Genomic DNA, 18047 nt, shown 5'->3' with positions numbered 1-18047 from the left:
TATAAACACCTAGCATCTTGATTCAGTGACCAACCAAAAGTCTAAGCGCAAATATCAAAATAAAGGTCAGAGTGTAATTGCATCTGTTTATTGGCATGTACCTCATTTCCAGTGGACATCACAGCCACCACAGGAAACTTGTGCACGCTGACCTCAGTCACTCCAACTGTAGCCAGCAAGCCAATCTCTGACGGACCCATGTGTGTTCCTTTAGCCAGCACACACTCGCCTCGCCTGATGTCATGACCTATTGGCCTTTGGAACACACACACGTTAGATAACAGTGGCTTTCTAATGCAGCTTTAATAGCAATTAGCTTCCACTAGTTTTTGAAAAATTTTTTTTACCTGATGTCCTGTCCTGGCCTGGCCTGAACCATAATCCTCACCTCCAGCTCCTCTGTGCCCTGTAACAGACAAATGTTCAACATCATCATGTCCACTAAGAAGACATATGCTGTCCATACACAGCAGTAAAGTAGCCAGTGATCAGAAAACATCCAAAGTGGTGTTATTACATCCTCAGACTCCCTCAGCAGCTCGGTATCTTCTACTTGGACCACAGCATCAGCTCCACAAGGAATGGGAGCACCGGTCGTCACCCTCATCACCTGACCTGGCATCACTGTATGGGTGGGCTACACACAACACACCCCAACACAGACACACACACACACAAACACACACAAAATTGACTTAGTCTGATAGTTGTCAAGTGCTTCTTGAACACTTCATTTTAGTCATTTTACGTTTACTTCAGAAATCAGTTGAGCAGAGTATACAGTAAAATATTGTCACTGATTAAAAGTGTGATATGGTGCAGTAGTCACATTAGTAGCAAGGTAGTTAACTGGTAGTAGTGGTAGTCATAGCTTTAGATTTACTACTGCAAAATTAAAACAGTTCGTGTTGTTCGTGTACTTCAACATAATCTGCTGCAGTTGTTACTCTTTGTGAGCTGCAGGAACTACAGTAGACAATAGAAAATCCTTAAATATATATATATATATAGTTATAATATATCTTCCTAATAACAAGATCTACTCAGGAGGGGATGGAAGATCAAGTTACCAGCAGAACTGAGGCGGTCTCATCTGCTACTATAGAAGTTAAACTACTCATTTCTAAAACACAGGAATGAATCTCAGGGGTCAAAGACGCAAAAAATAAACTCCAAACGAGTTAAGATTAATGTGATTAAAACACAGCTGTCAGAAAATGTGTCAATAGATAGTGGGTGATTTTCACAGCAGCTGTTATCCACAGCTGTATAACTATAATTATACTGTATAATAACTTTCTCCTTCCATTCATTAAATCCCTGCAGCCACCTGAAGGAAGCAGGACAGATGTCCGTGGTCCGGAGGCGAGAAGCATCTATTTCCTATGACATTTCTGACAAAAATGTGTGTGCTGGCAATGGAGTTGTAGCTAATAGCTAGACAACGTAGTTCACTTAGCTTTAGCAAGCTAATTGGTATATGTTGTATGTGTGTGGGGGGTGGTGGAGAGGTAGTAGGTAGGCAAGTCTTAGCCCCGCCTCCCAGCACTGCGTTCTCAAGGCATTTTTTGAATTTCCAAGGAGAAACACTTCACCCAAAACTTAAGGGTGAAATTACACTTAAATTATGTGACACGAGGCTGCTACAAAGAAACTTGAAACTACAAACCCCAGTGGTCAGACACAACTTGATATGCCGACAATTTCTTCACCATACGTCAAATTAACAAGATTCATTAATACTGAGCATCACTGTTTCATTTTCCAGTGTTTATGACAAAAGCGGTGTGTCACATTTCCTCCATTCTGGTGGAATGACATTGGCTCTGACTGTGAAAATCATCTGTTTGTGTGGCGCAATGTCTCATCATCCTGCAAATTCAGACATTCATTCATTCCCACTGCCATATCTGTTCTGAGGTCAGGCAGATGGGGTAAGGGGTTGGTGATGGCATTTGTGTTGTATTTTTCTGTTTATTATTCTAGTTTTAATTGCATTCATTCAATATATCAGGCCAACTGGGGACTACTATCTTTCTCTAAGGGGACTGTTGGGCTTTGGCAGACGTATGTGCTCTGTTCAGCAGTATTACTCACAGTAGTTATAGTAGTGGAACTGTTTTTACACATGCTAACAGTTATGTTGTTGACAGTCTGAGTAGCTGTGTTGCTAAACAAATGATGCTAGATACTAGATACAGTTCAAGGCATGATCTCTAAATTAGTGTTAGTGTGTTAGAGCTGACCTGTTGTCCAGCCTGTGATTCTCCCATGATGAAGCGATCTCCTGGGCCATCAGCAGCTACAGGTCAATGAACATGATGTTAATCCAGTTAATTGTGAAAATAAGACCACGATTATTGATTCTTTAAACTTTGAGTGGCAGCTAAGATGACAGGTTACAGTTTGCTCTTTAATTCACTCAGTGTCAGCAGGTTAACAAACATACAGTAAATGAATAGATGGCATTCATTTTCATGGATGCTCCATCACATTAATCTGGTGTAAAATATGATATCTGATTCGTGGTCTCACCTCGCACTGCATAGCCATCTTTAACAGAGGCAGGGAACGGAGGAAGGTTGTCTTTGGCGTAGATGTCCTGAGCGAGCACTCGACCCAAACCGTCTGCAGAGAGCAGCCACCAACCAGTAGCAACAAAAGTATACACAATATTGATAACGTGAATGTGTGTATCGTTGACAATTGAGCACCAAACTGCTGCAGACTACTGATATAAGTTCCTCCTCTCCTCTTGGTTCGTAAGATAGCAGCAGACAGAAAGAAGACAGGTAATGTGATGAGACTCACCTCTGTAGTTAATGACTTCAACTCCCAGAATAGGTGTCATCTCTAGAACAGTGATGAAGGCTTTGTCCATTGACGTCAATGGGAACGGGGACATGCGATGACGACGTGCCACTTTACTGATGTCCACTGCACTGTGGCCTGCACACGCACACACACGCACACACAAACAAACACAGAATGGGTGAGTAAATGGTTAATATGCTGCTATAGATGGTAAATGGTCTGTATTTATAGAGCGCTTCTCTATTCTTGATGACCAATCATCACACTACAGAATTGCCTTTCACTATTCTCTCACACACACACACACACACACACACACACACACACACACACACACACACACAGTTCATCTACTTGGAGCACTGTCTCGATCACACACAATAGTGGCTCAGCTGTCAGGGTTAATTTGGGGCTCAGTATCTTGGCCAAGGATACCACAGCAGGTACGCGGAATGGGGGAGACTGTGATTGAACCGCTGTCCTTATGGTTCCGACCTGCTCTACCTCCTGAGCCAGACACATGGACAACAAGCGTAATCCGGCTTCGTACTACAGGGCCCCGATCTAGAAGCTAGCTATAAGAGACAACTAGCTGGCCCTTCACGGTGTGTACATCATGGTAGAGCCACGGAAGGAAACTGAAGAGGATGTTGTCAGAGAGAATGAAGACGAGAAAAGAGAAACCGACCAGGTAAGAAACTGAATAAGAGTGAATATCCCAGCATATTTCACTCTTAAAGAGGCCAGAGGATGCAGGACAGATGTGGACATTGTGTTGTTGTTGTTATCAGACAAGTGCTAAATGTTTGGTTGTGTACGTGAAGTTGTCGACTCGCTAGTTTATCATCAGAAGCTGGAAAACCCATTTCCGCCAAACAATTTGATGCGATCAGGCTCGCACATCGATAAAAGATTCTGATGAGTGTTGAGTGGGGTATATGTGGTTCTTTGGCTTTGCTCGTTATCTTTTTCAGTGTCTTGTATGCCTGTTTCAGACTGGGCATATAATGTGCATGACACGGTGGTAAAAATCTAACAGTTAATCAATAAATAAACTGTTTATCATGCAGTGCTCTGTTTACTGTGAGGCAGATACAAAAAAGTGGTTTTCTTGACTAATACATCAAGTAATTGACTTTTGGAAGGACAGCCCCCACACACGCGCGCGCACATACACACACAGAGTGAACTTACTTGCTCTCAGAATGTTCTCATTACTGCCACATCGTGACTGAACCTGCAGAGAGACAAACAGATATTCTATATTCTCCTTCATGACAGGACAATCTGCTTGCAAAGGTTTGAAATGTTGATTAGTGTCTCACAAACACACACGACCTTGAAGTATGAATACCATGAATTTGAGCTCTTTGTCAAATTAACAGAGACAAGAATGACTGCAGGGTTTGACTTATACATCAGCTCCACTCCGTCCTTTCATCACATATAAGATATCAGACAGTTATTCATCTTTGCTATGAAGGAAGTTCCTGACACAGTTTTCAAAACCTGCTGTGACATTTCACTTTCTTAATTTATCAGATCTGTTCATTCACTAGTTTATCAGTACTTGTTCTGCTCCATTGTGTAATTATTAACGCTCTGCTCTGGCATATAAAGCTCCTTTAAAAAAAATGTTTTTTAACACAGAAAAAAAAAAAAAAAATGTATGTATTATTTAAAAGTCAATTTTCAGGATTTCTTATTTCTTTATGCAAATGTTTGTGTGTCTGCCATTATGAAAGTTAGTGTATACCTTGGGTGTCGGGCACGAGGCGGTGGAAAGGCGGGAGGTTGCCTGTGTCGCCCGTGGTGACTCGGAAGGGGTGGAGCTTAAAGAGGCTGAATCTCGAGGAAGCACCTGAACGCCTCGAGAAATGATCGAGTCCGGGATCTAGACACACACACAATGTTGTTGTTTTTTTACAAACATGTGGACAAACTTCACCAACATAGATACCAACATCATCCATGTTTCCCTCAGTGATCACTGGTCCACATGCTTCATATGACACTAAGAAGCAAAGTAACAGTGATGAATCGGCTGAATACATTTAATTTCTTACTTAATGACATGTGTAAACTTGCCTGCAGAGTCTTAAACTATATTTATATCCACACAATATATTCTGACGTATCAGTGGTTAGTAAATACTAAAATATCAATCTAATGTTATTTAACTCAAGTTCAAGTTATTATCAATTAAATAGTAGAACAAATCGTTGCAGGGGATCAGTAATAATGTTTATTTTCTTTCTTTTTATAAAATAAATGAATTTAATTTGAAATGGAATCACAAACACAATGTATAAATGAAATGAAGCATTTGTGCGGAGTTATGAACAAACAGAACCTCTGCAGACTGTGTTTGTGATGAAGGCAAGTTAATTTGTAACTCCATCAGTCGACCTTTAAGTAGGAAATCAGTCATGGATACTGGAGTGTGCAGCATGTAACAGGGACATGTGGATGATTTTAGTTTCTGTGCTCTCATCACTGAATTACCAATGTGACCCACAGGACAATTTACACAAACTATGTTGAATTATTTATAAGATCCATGGAGGCCTTTCCCAGGATGTTTTGCTGTAACATTAATCATCACACCTACAAACTGCTGCTTTCAATCATTATCACTGAGGGTAGGCTCCCATTCTTCATACGATCTTTAATGATCTAACCAAGGGTTAATGTTTCGCCTCTAAAACCATCACGTGAATTCTTATCTAGTCAACAGCAGCCAGAGGATTGATTTGTTCTAGCTGAAATGAAGGCAACAGGAGTTCGAAGTCATAACCAAGAGCAGCACTAATCCAGGAGCACCTAACATATGATTGTGCTCATGTTTGGTTGGCATCATTCCTTAAACAAGGCTTTACATTTACTTATGATGCAATTACATTTCATACATTCCAAGTGTTTTAAACGACATAGTTTGAGATTTGAGCCACCTGAGGGAGTGGACCTATTCACACAACACGCTGACATAGAAAAATATCAACATCTACTTGGAGGAATATTAAAGCAATATTGTTTTTTCTTGTTTAATGTAATAATGTAGTGTGCTGTACAGCTGGCTGCTGTTGCTGGAAACGCAACTGATGAACCAAAACACCTCAGATGTGAGCGGTGAAAACAGAAACAATGATGTGAATAAAAACCAAACTGCTGAGCTGAAGGCAACAGCCAAGTTAATTATCTGTGGATTCATCACCTCACTTATATCACTTGATCCAATGTTCATATAAAAAACATTGACTAAGTGCAGCTTTAAATGAACTAAATATAATGTATATTGTCGCATGTTGAAGATTAGAGTGTTCTGTGAAAACTTAACTTCATTTTCTCTGCATTCCAGATGCTCATCGTGAAATTATGAAAATGGTGCTTCATATTTGAAAATGTGTTTTTCGGAATGTGTGTGATTCATCTTGACAAGTCTTTGTTTGTGTGTTACTGACATTATCAGCTGACAAATGGCACAGGGAGGATGGGTTTGTGTGCGTCTCAGCACGAGTGTCTCACCTGCTGGTCATGAGTACAGGAGCAGGTGTAATGAGTGGGTGGGGCGGGTGTGGTGCCAGGCAGATAGGGACCCCCCTTAGCCATGACCACAGCATGGCTTGTCTGATGGACACACACATGCAGGGAACACAAACACACAAACACTTACAGACAGATGTATGTGGGCACGGACAGACAGGTGAGTGAAATTAAATGGTGAACAGATACAAAAAGTTCACATCTGAATCTAATACCAGCTCCTCTTTAAGATGCTTCTAACCATTATCTAAACTGTGCTGTGAACACTCATGACATAAACATTGAATAATCAACATAATCTGCATTAAAACAAGTGCTTTAGACCCCAATTACACCAGGTGTTAAAGGCCCAATGAAATGAAAAATACAAAATGTACAATACAGTCAGTCACTGAGGATCGTAAATACATAAAAAGCAAGTGAGCTAACGATACGCTAAAAAGGAGACGTTGGGAATTATAAAATAATAAATGTGTATTGAGCGAAGCAGCTACGATTGATGTTTTGTCCAGACATACGGCACATGGAAAAGCATGCTAACTTAGCTAACCTCCGTGGTCATGTGACCCTTGTCCGTAGCTATCTCCTGGGGCTCCCAAAGCAATGCTGCAATAATGTCTTTATAACTACCGCTAAAGAGGTTATGCTTTCACTTTGTTGGTCTGTCTTTTAGTTAGCAGGATTACACAAAAACTACTGGACGGATTACCATGAAACTCGATGGAGGGTTACAGTATGGGTCAGGAAAGAACCTATTCAATTTTGTCTGCGAATAAATATGTGGTTCCAGAAATTGTGTTTCACTTTCTCTGCAGCATGTCCCTCATAATTATTTCAATCTATGGGGGTTGTGAGGTGCACGTACACTTTGTGAGTGACAGGTAAACAGACTAAAGAGTGAAAGACAAGTTCTTGAGTGGGAGAGAGAGCTGCATTGCATGCCACTTGCAGGTACGCACACAACTGCATCTGAATCTATGAGGTCTGACTGCGTGGACGGTAAATACTTTATGGATGATAGCGCTGGCTTTGGTTCATTGTGAAACTGGCAGGACAAATTAGAATATGGCGGGTATGCAATGCACTTGCAATACCAGGCTTAGAGCCAATAAGAGTGACTTAATCAATTTGTTTGCAATTGTGAAGTGTTCAACAGTCTACAGCTGAGAACAAGCTTTTCCAGTATCCAGATACAGACTGCATATTACCGGGTGTAACTGAGACCTTAATAGCATGTGAAAGGGTCATGGTTTAGCTACCATCATTTTCCCTCCTTATCTCCTTGGAAATGTTTTACTAATATTTCATCAAACAGCAACTTTCTTCAGCTTAACTTAGACTAGTAAAATATTAATTTGAGATTTGAAGAAAAGACATACTGTACATCCTGAAATACTCCCCTTTATCTCTAATCTGTGATTTCTGTTTGGAGCAGCATCAGCCTATGGCATTAGAGCAGTATCTATAGTGCAGTAGCCTGCTGCTGCAATGACCCAATTTTCCCACAGGGATCATTAAAGTTTTATCTATCAAGTTTTCAGCAGCAGCTCTGGTGTTCTCATGTCTCGCCGGACGGTTACCTTGGCAGCAATAGCAGCTGCGGTGATGTGGGAGGAGCCATGCTGGGGATGGTGGTGGTTGTGCACATGGTGACCTCTCCTATTGTCCTCCTCTTCATCTTCCTCTTCCTCACACTGGGTGCCGCGCTCCATGGTGTGCATGTTGTTGTGAGTGTTGATGTGCGTGTTGGCCAGCAAAGAGGAAGGGGACTGCAGCTGCTCCAAAGCGGCATGTGTGTATTTAATTCTGACCGTTGCCTCCCGCAGCAGGTCAATGGCATGGGGCAGAGCGGGCAAGATGAACTGAAAACACTCCTAGAGCAAAAAAAATAAATTATAATAATAATAATAACAACAAAATAAAATAAAAAGAATATATATATATATATATGCACACTAAGTACATAAGCTGCATTCTAAGCTGCATTCACTGATTCTTTTTTGCTGCTTGGGACCAGGAAAATCTGAAATCCCAACACTGACTTTGACTATTACCTTTGAAAGACCAGATGACATATACCTCTTTTCAAAATTACCGGTTATACGTGTAAGTGGTGTAAGCATTGCCACGTCATGTTCTGACTTCATTGCTATTCCAGTGTTGCTGTTACACTCTCTGTAATAAAATCCTCGACCTCGAAAGAAGGAGCTAGACTCAGGTCAAACTGCTTGTCAAGCCAAATTAGCGTGTATACGTGTGTTTTCTTTTTTTTAATATTACATTACATTTCATTTAGCTGACCCTTTTATCCAAAGCGACTTACAATAAGTGCATTCAACCATGAGGGTACAAACCCAGAACAACAAGAATCATGTGAGTACAATTTGCTTCAAGAAAGCCAAACTACAAAGTGCTATATCCAAGGTATATTTTTACACAGGTAAACCTGCTAAAATAAGGCAAACAAGCTCAAATATAAATCCAAAATGAGCATCAAGTGATGAAAAATTTTGCACAAGATGAAGTCCCTAGTAAAGTTCAGGACCTACACTTTAGGTCATTACCAAATTAGTGCTCTTCACTGAATTTATTGCCATTTTTGTGAAGTTCTGTAAAACCTAAGTTGATGTAAATTAAATGAGAGAGAATCTATGTCATTCTAATAAGGTACACAGTAAGCATGGGTGAGTTAAGTCAAAGAAATCGTACCTGAGAGCCCTTCTTGCTTCCTGGCAGGTTGATGATCAAAGTCTTACCACGGATACCACACACCGGCCTGGAAACAAGGTAAAAGAGAGCCGATTAGACCAGAAGACGACACCACAAACATCATCTGGTTACAATCAAACAGATTAGAATGGCTTTTACATAGAATGGCAGCATGTCTGACTGAGTAGTGAGAACATCAAGTCTTTACCTGGACAGCATGCCGAGTGGTGTAACGTTGAGGGATCCCATAAGCATGGCCAGAGCCATACCTGGGGCCTCTCGCTCTATCACCTCTCTGGTTGCCTACAACATAAACAAAAGGACTCAGACTTTGTTAAAACTTTTCAGGTGTTTGTGTGTCCCAAAGATTTTGTTTGTTTCATTTAATTCAGAATATGTTCTTTCAAGATGTTTAGCATTTTTAGACAGGACTTATTAGTTTAGTCTTTCAATTTCTTGTATTTAATCAGTACCAACTTTGTTTTAATGAAACGATGGCAGGGTTTTATTGTGTGTACCTCAGGTGTAACATCTCGTGGTGCAAAGCCAGTTCCTCCAGTAGTCAGAATGAGGTTCAGCTCCTGTTCATCGCACCACTCCAAAAGAGTTTCCTGCGCACACATAAACCCGCACACAAAGTTAAAACTATACCACGCATCATGCTCATGTATAATTCTATGAATCCAATGATTCCTGCAATCGTTAAGACGTTTTTTTTTAAGGCACATTTGGGTTAGAATTCCACTGATAATTAACATTTGTCCTGGTCAAGTGTCTTAGAGCAAGACAACCAGCTCTAAGGTGCTGCTTAGAGATGGTTGCAGAGAGAATGTCCCCATTAGGATCCACACAAATCTCATATTGTCACTGCATTCAGTGACTATGAGCCCTGCACCGAGGAATCATAACTGGCTTGAGTGTTGGATGATGGACAGATAGTACATTTCAATAGTGTTAATGGGAACTATGTTGAAAAATGCAAATGGACAACTGATTTTTTTTCATGACTAAAACTAGACTAAAGCATGGAATATGATGAAACGCATTACATTTTTTGCCAGTGAATAAACCAAAGGACATGTTTTAATGCAAAGTCTTGTTCAACATACAATATACAGTATATCTATTTTTTAATTGACAATAATTCCTCTGATGTCATTATCAAACCCCTATGACTCATTAATCACATTTAGACTGGATATTTGACAGCTTTACCATTAAGTAAATTATTATTATTAATAATATTATTATTAATATTATTATTCAAAATTACTATAAATTATAAGAAAACTGAAATAAAACCATACATATAGAACTATATAGAAAACATTTTTACATTGACATGTTTATGTAAAATGTAGACAAACAAAAAAAAAATCATTGCATTGTTTATTCTTAAAAATACAAGTTTTTATATCCATGCACATCAGCAAACACAAATACCAATTCAGATATATGTCTGTTAAAGGCACATCAGTCCATTGACCATCCGATAAATGTTGTTGACTACATCACTAACACACAACAGAGGCAAAACTGAAATAACAAAGATAAATGAAATATCGAAGGATGTAGAGGCGGTGCCATACAGGTAGAAGACAGCAATGAGTTTTGGGTGATAACGGCTGATGTCAGTGTTGATGTGCTGTAAATAAAAACATGTGATCTCCACAGCTGAATTAATATGTTACGTTGTTCCTCTGCTTGCTGCACCACTCCTCAAATGAATGCTCCAGAGATTTCTGTGTTGTTGTAAATGGGTTTGAGCTGAGAATCTTCTGCTGCATTGTTCATAAGTGAAAGGCAAACTCCGCAGAGAGTATGGACCCAATTGTGCAGACATTCTCTGGAGTTCATGTCTGAAAATGGCTATTGTTGGCTAACTTTAATGTTGCTATCAAAGGAGTTGTTAACTTCCAAGATTCAATGTCGGCAGTAACCATCATCTCCCTCTGGGCATTCGCTGAAGAAATGTGTTGATGTTCTGAACTAAACCCAGACAGTGAACAGAATGTTAGTGAAGTGAGTGGATCCAGCTTCTGAATGACTCACAGCATAGGGAGCTGCAGTGATGCTTGGTTAGAAGGATCAACTGTACTAGAGTAGATTAGAGAGAAAGCGGTTCTGTTCAGACAGTCTGGAAATGCTAACATCATTTACCGAGGTGAGTCAGTGTGTATATGACTGCAGAGCAGAGGGACGATGACTCCTTACGATTGACACCTAGAAACCTGTTAACTGTACACAAAGAAGGTGACAGCTGCAACCTCAAAATAGTTAGAAAGCATTCAAAAATTTTAATTCACGACAAAAAATTTGACTAACATATCTGTGATGACAACTAGACAAAATGTCTTTGTTTTTTTGTTGACAAAACAAAAACTAATTTTACTAAAACAAAATTAAAATCAGTAAAAAAATGAGCAGATGGTCATTGCCAACTGCTCATAAGACTTTATTAATTTGGACAAACAGATTTGTACGTACAAACGTTTAACGCACAAATCTGGGATTCATCAATATGTTCTTACCTAAATTTCTTCGCAGAGTAAAAACTAATTTATAACTTTCTCAGACGATGCGTACGCACAAATGATGAAGGACCAGCTGTCCTGGAAAATGTAAACACACACCCTTTTAACTAAATGAATAATATATTTTAACTCTAAAAAAAGTCTTTAATGGACAACAATCATTTTATTTACTAATGCATTGACCAAATGTATTAAATAACCATGAAATTAACCTTCATCCTCATCATATATTGTCATAATTAAAATCTTCAACTACACCAGTTGAAATAGCTTACTTAGTTTACATAGAGTATATGAGAATGTTCATATTGAAATATAACAGTTTGGGCTTTTGTTAAATTGTTTATTGACCTAATAGACTGTATTCACCTTTAGTGTCTCCACTTTAGTACAGTACCTGTATGCCATAACTTATCACATTAGCTAGTAGCACACACACACGGCAGCGCCACAGCACTGAGGCGCATTACTCTGCTGGTCAACTAGTGACTCTGCGCCGCGCTGCTTCTTAATCTGCGGTGTGTGTGTGTGTGTGTGTGTGTGTGTGTGTGTGTGTGTGTGTGTGTGTGTGTGTGTGTGTGTGTGTGTGTGTGTGTTGTGTGTGTGTGTGTGTGTGTGTGTGTGTGTGTGTGTGTGTGTACGCCTCTGTCCCTCCTCAGACTTGAACTGATAATCAGATGGAATTATTTTTGAATCGATGATTTCGGATCATGACTCCAGATCGTTCAGGTCACTTTAACCCTGATGTCCTGACTGTGCGCGTCAATTCACGTGTTGTGTCGCAGGTTTAAACATGTGTCTCAAACTCTAAAGTGAATCAAACAAACACAAAGTAAACATCAGCACTGTACGTGTCCTAATAACTTGTCATCAGTGATGGTGTTTATTGCTAAAGTGTAAAGTGAGCGCAGGTCAGAGTGAGGAAGCAGACACAGTACGACCGGACCTTTAATGAGCGTCTGTCCTGATCCTGAAGCAGTGGTGGTTATAATTATTCAGCGGAGTCAACGTCCTTGTTGCGATGTATCTAAGAATGGAGAAATGTCCACAGCTCTAGTGCTCAGCTGTTTGCAGGACACAGCATTCACCGCCTCAGTTATAGCAGCCCAGGTTGAATTTTTTAAACATCGTCACTCCGGAGGACACGCTACAGAGAAGTGTTCCTTTTGTGGCTTCCACCTCCGAGACAATTACTTCAATTTTTCTCCCTTATGACTTCAACTTCTCTGTTCAGCACACTGCTCTCTCCATGACCAACGGATGTCCTTATATGGAGAAATAGAGGCATGGCAGTATGCTAATTACAGAGAACGGACACGCACCTGTCGATTTAAAATGATTCTGATTCACAAACATACGCATGGTGGTGAGAACAAAATCGGCTGGTGCGCACGTGTCATGAATCCGCACTTATTTTCTGCGGAGAGTAAGGACAGAGTGATTCGGTTGAGAGTGAGCTCAAAGCAAAGTCACGCACCTTGATTTCATCGATTTCATCTGGAACTACTTTGTAGGCTGCTATGACTCCTCCCAACCTGCAGGGGGTGACAAAGATACAGTGAGTGAAATGTGTGTGTCTGTGTCAGCATGTGTGCAGACTGTAGGTTTTATATATAGTCTCACAGTGAGGGGTCATGGACCAGGTCTTTCAGGTTGACTCCGCTCCTGTCCTCAGCCAAGTTGTTGTAACAGCTGTCACTGACTGAAGAAGAGAGAGGTTCAGGTTACTGAGGAGAAGGTCTCTGACGGCAGACACACTCTGACTGACTCCATATATATAACTAAAACTGACATATGAAACAGATTGTCATCCAAAGTAAGCCTCATATGACCCTTGAATGGAATTTCACACTTGTACATTTGATTAATGGTGATTTTACCCAGACTTGTGATTGAGTGTTTGCATCTCACTGACCAACTATGTTTACATGGACAGCAATATTTTGACTATTGACCTAATTCTGAATAAGACATATAGAGGGCAGCACGGTGGTGCAGTGATTGGCAATGTCACCTTACATTTAAAAGATTCCAATAGGACGTTACAATGTGATTCAGACATGTACATGTCGCCAGGTCGAAATCCTCAACGTGTCTTAAAGGTTCAGTGTGTAAGATTTAGGTCAAAGGGATCTACTGGCAGAAATTGAATATAAAATAATCCTAGTGATGTTTTCACTGGTGTTTCATCTAAATTGTACACATTTTTATTTTATTTGTTTACCCTCGAATGGGTATTTACATCGGGAGCAGGTTCTCTCTACGGAGGCCGCCATGTTTTTTTACAGTAGCCAAGACTGGACAAACTAAACAACTTTTTGAGTTTGTATGACAACTGAAGGCTACCACAGGCTCTCTTTCATGTTTGGAAGGGGAGGGTGAGGTGAGGGGTATTCAGCTGCAACATGCAACTTCACCACTAGATGTCACTAAGTTCTACACAATGAACCTTTAATTAGAATATTTCTCGAGTATGACCTTGTTTAGGTTACGGAAATCAGAAAATGCTGTTTACATGGCGGTGTCTTTTTCAGGCTATTGTCGTGAATCTTGAATTGTCTTCAATAAAACTGAATCCAAATATTGTAGTCCATGTGAACATAGTCAGTGTTTCCTGTTTCACGGAAAAAAGCTTTTTTTTAAATTTTGAATGTCATAAAGAAGTAATTGATTCTTGGACAATATTATTAAAAACATAACAGCCCTCCATACTGCTCGTGTGGCGTCATCCAAGTGTCCGCAAGCCCCGACATTGATATTGGACACGAAACGAGGTGATTCACACCGTGTTTTAAGCCTCAAAGTCCACCTGACGTGGTTAAGCCAGCGGACTTAGCTACACGATGGTGTGTCCAATGGTCTGCACCTCGTAGGAAAATATCAGAGGACATTTAGTTTCAAGTCGAATATGAATGTCAGGGCTTGCAAGACACTTGAATGACACCACACGAGCAGTATGGAGGCATGTTATGTTTTTTACGTATCAAGTCTTGTTCACCAGTTACTTCAATTGTATTGGATTCGGCTGCAACACTGTTTACCCCTGAGACCCCTAAAGTGTTTTGTGGACTCAAACACTTCACCCACCCCTCCATCGGTATAGTTGTGAGTAGATGAGTGACTTTCATTTTTCAGTGAACTACCCCTTTAAATGTGCCCCCTACTGAATCAGGGATTGTGAATGGATGTTTGCCATATAATTGGCCCCTCTGTGTAAATTGTGGCCCCTGATAAAATCCTTGATCCGCCACTGCCTGAAACTGACATAAAACCCTCTAGTTAAAATGTCTCCTCCACTGTTAGACATGTAAAACAATACAGCCACACATACGTTATCACATCACACCGCACACACACAGCCACAGACACACGGTCTGGGGGTGGTGTGTGAAGGTGACAGGAGCCTGTGTGTTGCCATGTAGCTGCTGGTAGACGGGATGCTAGCAAGTGAGAGCACAGCAGACTCCTCGGCCAGCTGCTGCTGCCTGACGTCCTCTTAGCATTACTCTCACGTCCCCCTCTGCCTCCTCGGCAAGGAGACAGCGGAGCTACCGGTGAGTGTCGCCCGGCTGGATGTGGACTGGTCCCGGCGACAGTGACTCCGCCGCACGACTCTCACCCACCAACAACATCCGCCGGGATAATTAGAGCAGATCCACCTGCACCACAATTCATCTCCACTCACCGGAGCCTCCTAACTAGCCTTTTAATGGGCACGACTCGTGATTCACAAATGTACTTTTCGCCCTTTTATTTACATGCAAAACGCAGACATCGAGCCTGAAGGGCGGTCAAGAGAACCTCACAAGGAAACGTTCATTAAAAAACAGCCTAAAACACCGCCGCCATCGTATCGGCTCTGCAAAGGGACATGAATAATGCAGCTGATATAGGCTCGCTAACGCTACATAGCTGGAAAATATAATGTCCTCTAGCGTCAAGCTGGCAACACACAGCACAGGAGAACCGGATATATACCGTCGTTCCTGGCGAAATGAAAGCACAGTTCCCATTAAAACCCATTGCAGCACACGCGCCACCGGGGAATAGCCACCTTATTTTGAAAGTCTCCGCCGGTGGTACGTGTTCCGCCTTGACGCTACATTAAACATGTCCCCGTGCTGTCCGCTACAACACTAAACATGACAGCCTGTCCTCGCATGTAAATGAATACGCGTCCAACTCGGGCTCAGAACCGCGGATAGCGTGGATCCCGAGCGAATGTGCACATCGGTGCGGGCTGTCCGCAGCCAGGCAGCGCTACAGCGAGGCTAGCAGCCCGCTAGCTAGCACCGCAGCGAGGACAGCCCGCATCGTGACACCGACGCGCACAAGCAACCCGCGGCCAAACGGCTCGGGTGTAAACCGTGAAGAACCGTCCTGTCACGTCCCACCGAGCGGCCTCGCTTACCCGTCAGAATGCCCACTCGGGTCTGATGGTCGTGGTTGGTGAGCACCATTCCGTCCGCCGCCATATTTACAACCTCTGTCTGCACTGTGACGGCACGTACATAGAAACAATGTGGTGCGCGAGGCTGCTGCACCTCTGGAGGACGAGCGTGCGTGTGCGTGTGTGTGTGCGCGCGTGTCACAGTATCCTCAGCCGTTGCTCCATTTAGAACCAAATTTACTTTAAGTTTAATAAGAAACTCTGACAAGTTCCAGTAAATCGTCTTCTATTTAAAAAACGGTTTATTTTTCTATTTATCCTTTCCACAATTAAATACATAGATATTATTATGATATTGTATATTATATTATAAGTAGCTGGGATCTTTTTGGCACACAACAACATAAAAACGGACATCATAGGTATCTAAAAGTCTCTACTTGGTTATAGTCATTTGTTTTGTCTAGTACAGATTGCTGTGTGTTAACATATTATTATTATATTATTATATTATTTACATATAAACATTTCCTGTTTGGATTACATGATTGTATGTTCTTGAACTAATTTGTCTGCCACATAATATCACAGGCTTATATTGAACCACAATGCAGCCTTATCCAGTACAATACTACTGAATACTACAGGTACAGCAGGATCCAAACAGTAGATACAGAGTGGGAGGAAGGAATGAGAAATCAGTCAGTTCAAATCTAAAAACAAACTACAGGGATGTGGATGCTTGGGGTAGTGTTACATGCCTTGTGATGAGGAACTACAGTGTCATGTGGTGGTGGTGGTGGTGTGTAGGAACATGGTGACTGGCGGTAAATCAGCCTGCTGACTGAGTTGAACACACGATACTTTCAGTTGTCACCACAGCAAATGAGGCTGAGGGACCATGAAGGGGGGAGCTGCTCTGTATCTGGGACATCCTGCTCCACCAGTGAGCTGGGACACAGCCACCATTTAGACCATTAATGTCTGGATGATTTTTAAAAGAGACATTCTTCGGCTGTGTGGTTTCTCTTATTGAATTAGGTAGATATTTTCTTACTGGCATATTACCTTGTATTCTTTAGGTGGGTTTTTTTTTAATTTGTTTTGTTATGATGCCTTTTATACTTGGGCCCACGATACCATTAAATTCAATCCAGCTGCACAAAACCACACACGCTAATAGATATGAGTCCCCTAAACATGCTAGTTTTTTTTCATCAAGATCTCTTATTTCTTTAGAAATTCACATCAATCTTGAAAAATGCCCTTTCTCGCTATAATAAAGAAAATGAAGACAAAATCCTGGCTCTGCCCCCTGTTTCCGGAACGCAACCAAATTTAACGGTCTCTTCCCTGACTCATACCACATCCTTGCACCACATTTCCTGGTACTCTGACCAGTAGATGTTGCGTAATCCCGCTAAATTTCAAACAAACAAGTTAGGTTGGCTACTTGGGTGCCTGTGGCTGAGGGGTAGAGCGGACGTCCTTAAACCAGGAGGTCGGCCGCTCGAATCCCAGCCTATGTCGAAGTGTCCCTGGGCAAGATGCTGAACCCCAAATGGCTCCTCATAAATGTTCAATGCACTAATTGGATGTCGCTTTGGATAAAAACAACAGCTAAATGACATGTAATGTAAGACTTGTGGCTATGTGATGATGATCATGATTATGATGCAGATGACTAAATGTTTTCAACCTCAGATATGACCACAAAACAAATCTGCTAACCGCTAATAGCATGCATCAAAAAAGAGTGCTCAATTAACCAGGTAGGCTAATAACTTCCATTTCACCCATGCATGATAATTTGCTGTTCTCTTTATTGAACTAGATCTACATGGGGCAATAAGAATTGTACTGTCTGCCCCAAAACAGCCATTGACCTGAGTAGGAAAGTCTCACCCTGTCTCTTCATTTTGACAGACACTGGAGAGCTTTTCAATTCCTTAAGTCAGATTTCTATCATAGCTGGATCGAGCTCTCTGAGCAATCTAGCCCTGAACTTTTCATGGGAAAAATTCAAGCAAAAGGGCCTCCTCCTCCCATTCACATT

General features: G+C 41.3%; 1 protein-coding gene across 5 annotated transcripts in view; it reads right to left on the bottom strand.

The window, feature by feature from the left end:
• gphna (gephyrin a) overlaps positions 1-16171 on the bottom strand; it is a 29312-nt gene extending 13141 nt beyond the window's left edge. For 2 of the 5 annotated variants that reach the window (XM_035168267.2, XM_047341799.1), the window contains exons 1-16: positions 16013-16171; positions 13225-13303; positions 13079-13136; positions 9586-9678; positions 9276-9370; positions 9068-9134; positions 7939-8232; positions 6341-6442; positions 4571-4708; positions 4009-4051; positions 2812-2949; positions 2536-2649; positions 2247-2302; positions 518-637; positions 348-406; positions 102-255 (exon numbers count right to left, since the gene is read on the bottom strand). In XM_035168267.2, the coding sequence (XP_035024158.1) occupies positions 102-255; positions 348-406; positions 518-637; positions 2247-2302; positions 2536-2649; positions 2812-2949; positions 4009-4051; positions 4571-4708; positions 6341-6442; positions 7939-8232; positions 9068-9134; positions 9276-9370; positions 9586-9678; positions 13079-13136; positions 13225-13303; positions 16013-16076 (1674 nt within the window). In that variant the 5' untranslated portion in view covers positions 16077-16171. The remainder of the gene's footprint in view (positions 1-101; positions 256-347; positions 407-517; positions 638-2246; positions 2303-2535; positions 2650-2811; positions 2950-4008; positions 4052-4570; positions 4709-6340; positions 6443-7938; positions 8233-9067; positions 9135-9275; positions 9371-9585; positions 9679-13078; positions 13137-13224; positions 13304-16012) is intronic. The other 3 variants (XM_035168268.2, XM_047341800.1, XM_035168270.2) reach the window with 3 other exon arrangements.
• Positions 16172-18047: the final 1876 nt, after the last annotated feature.

This window comes from Hippoglossus stenolepis, chromosome 10, assembly GCF_022539355.2.
Source record: "Hippoglossus stenolepis isolate QCI-W04-F060 chromosome 10, HSTE1.2, whole genome shotgun sequence".
In the NCBI taxonomy this organism is placed as follows: domain Eukaryota; kingdom Metazoa; phylum Chordata; class Actinopteri; order Pleuronectiformes; family Pleuronectidae; genus Hippoglossus; species Hippoglossus stenolepis.
This window is presented reverse-complemented; position numbering and strand designations above follow the sequence as displayed.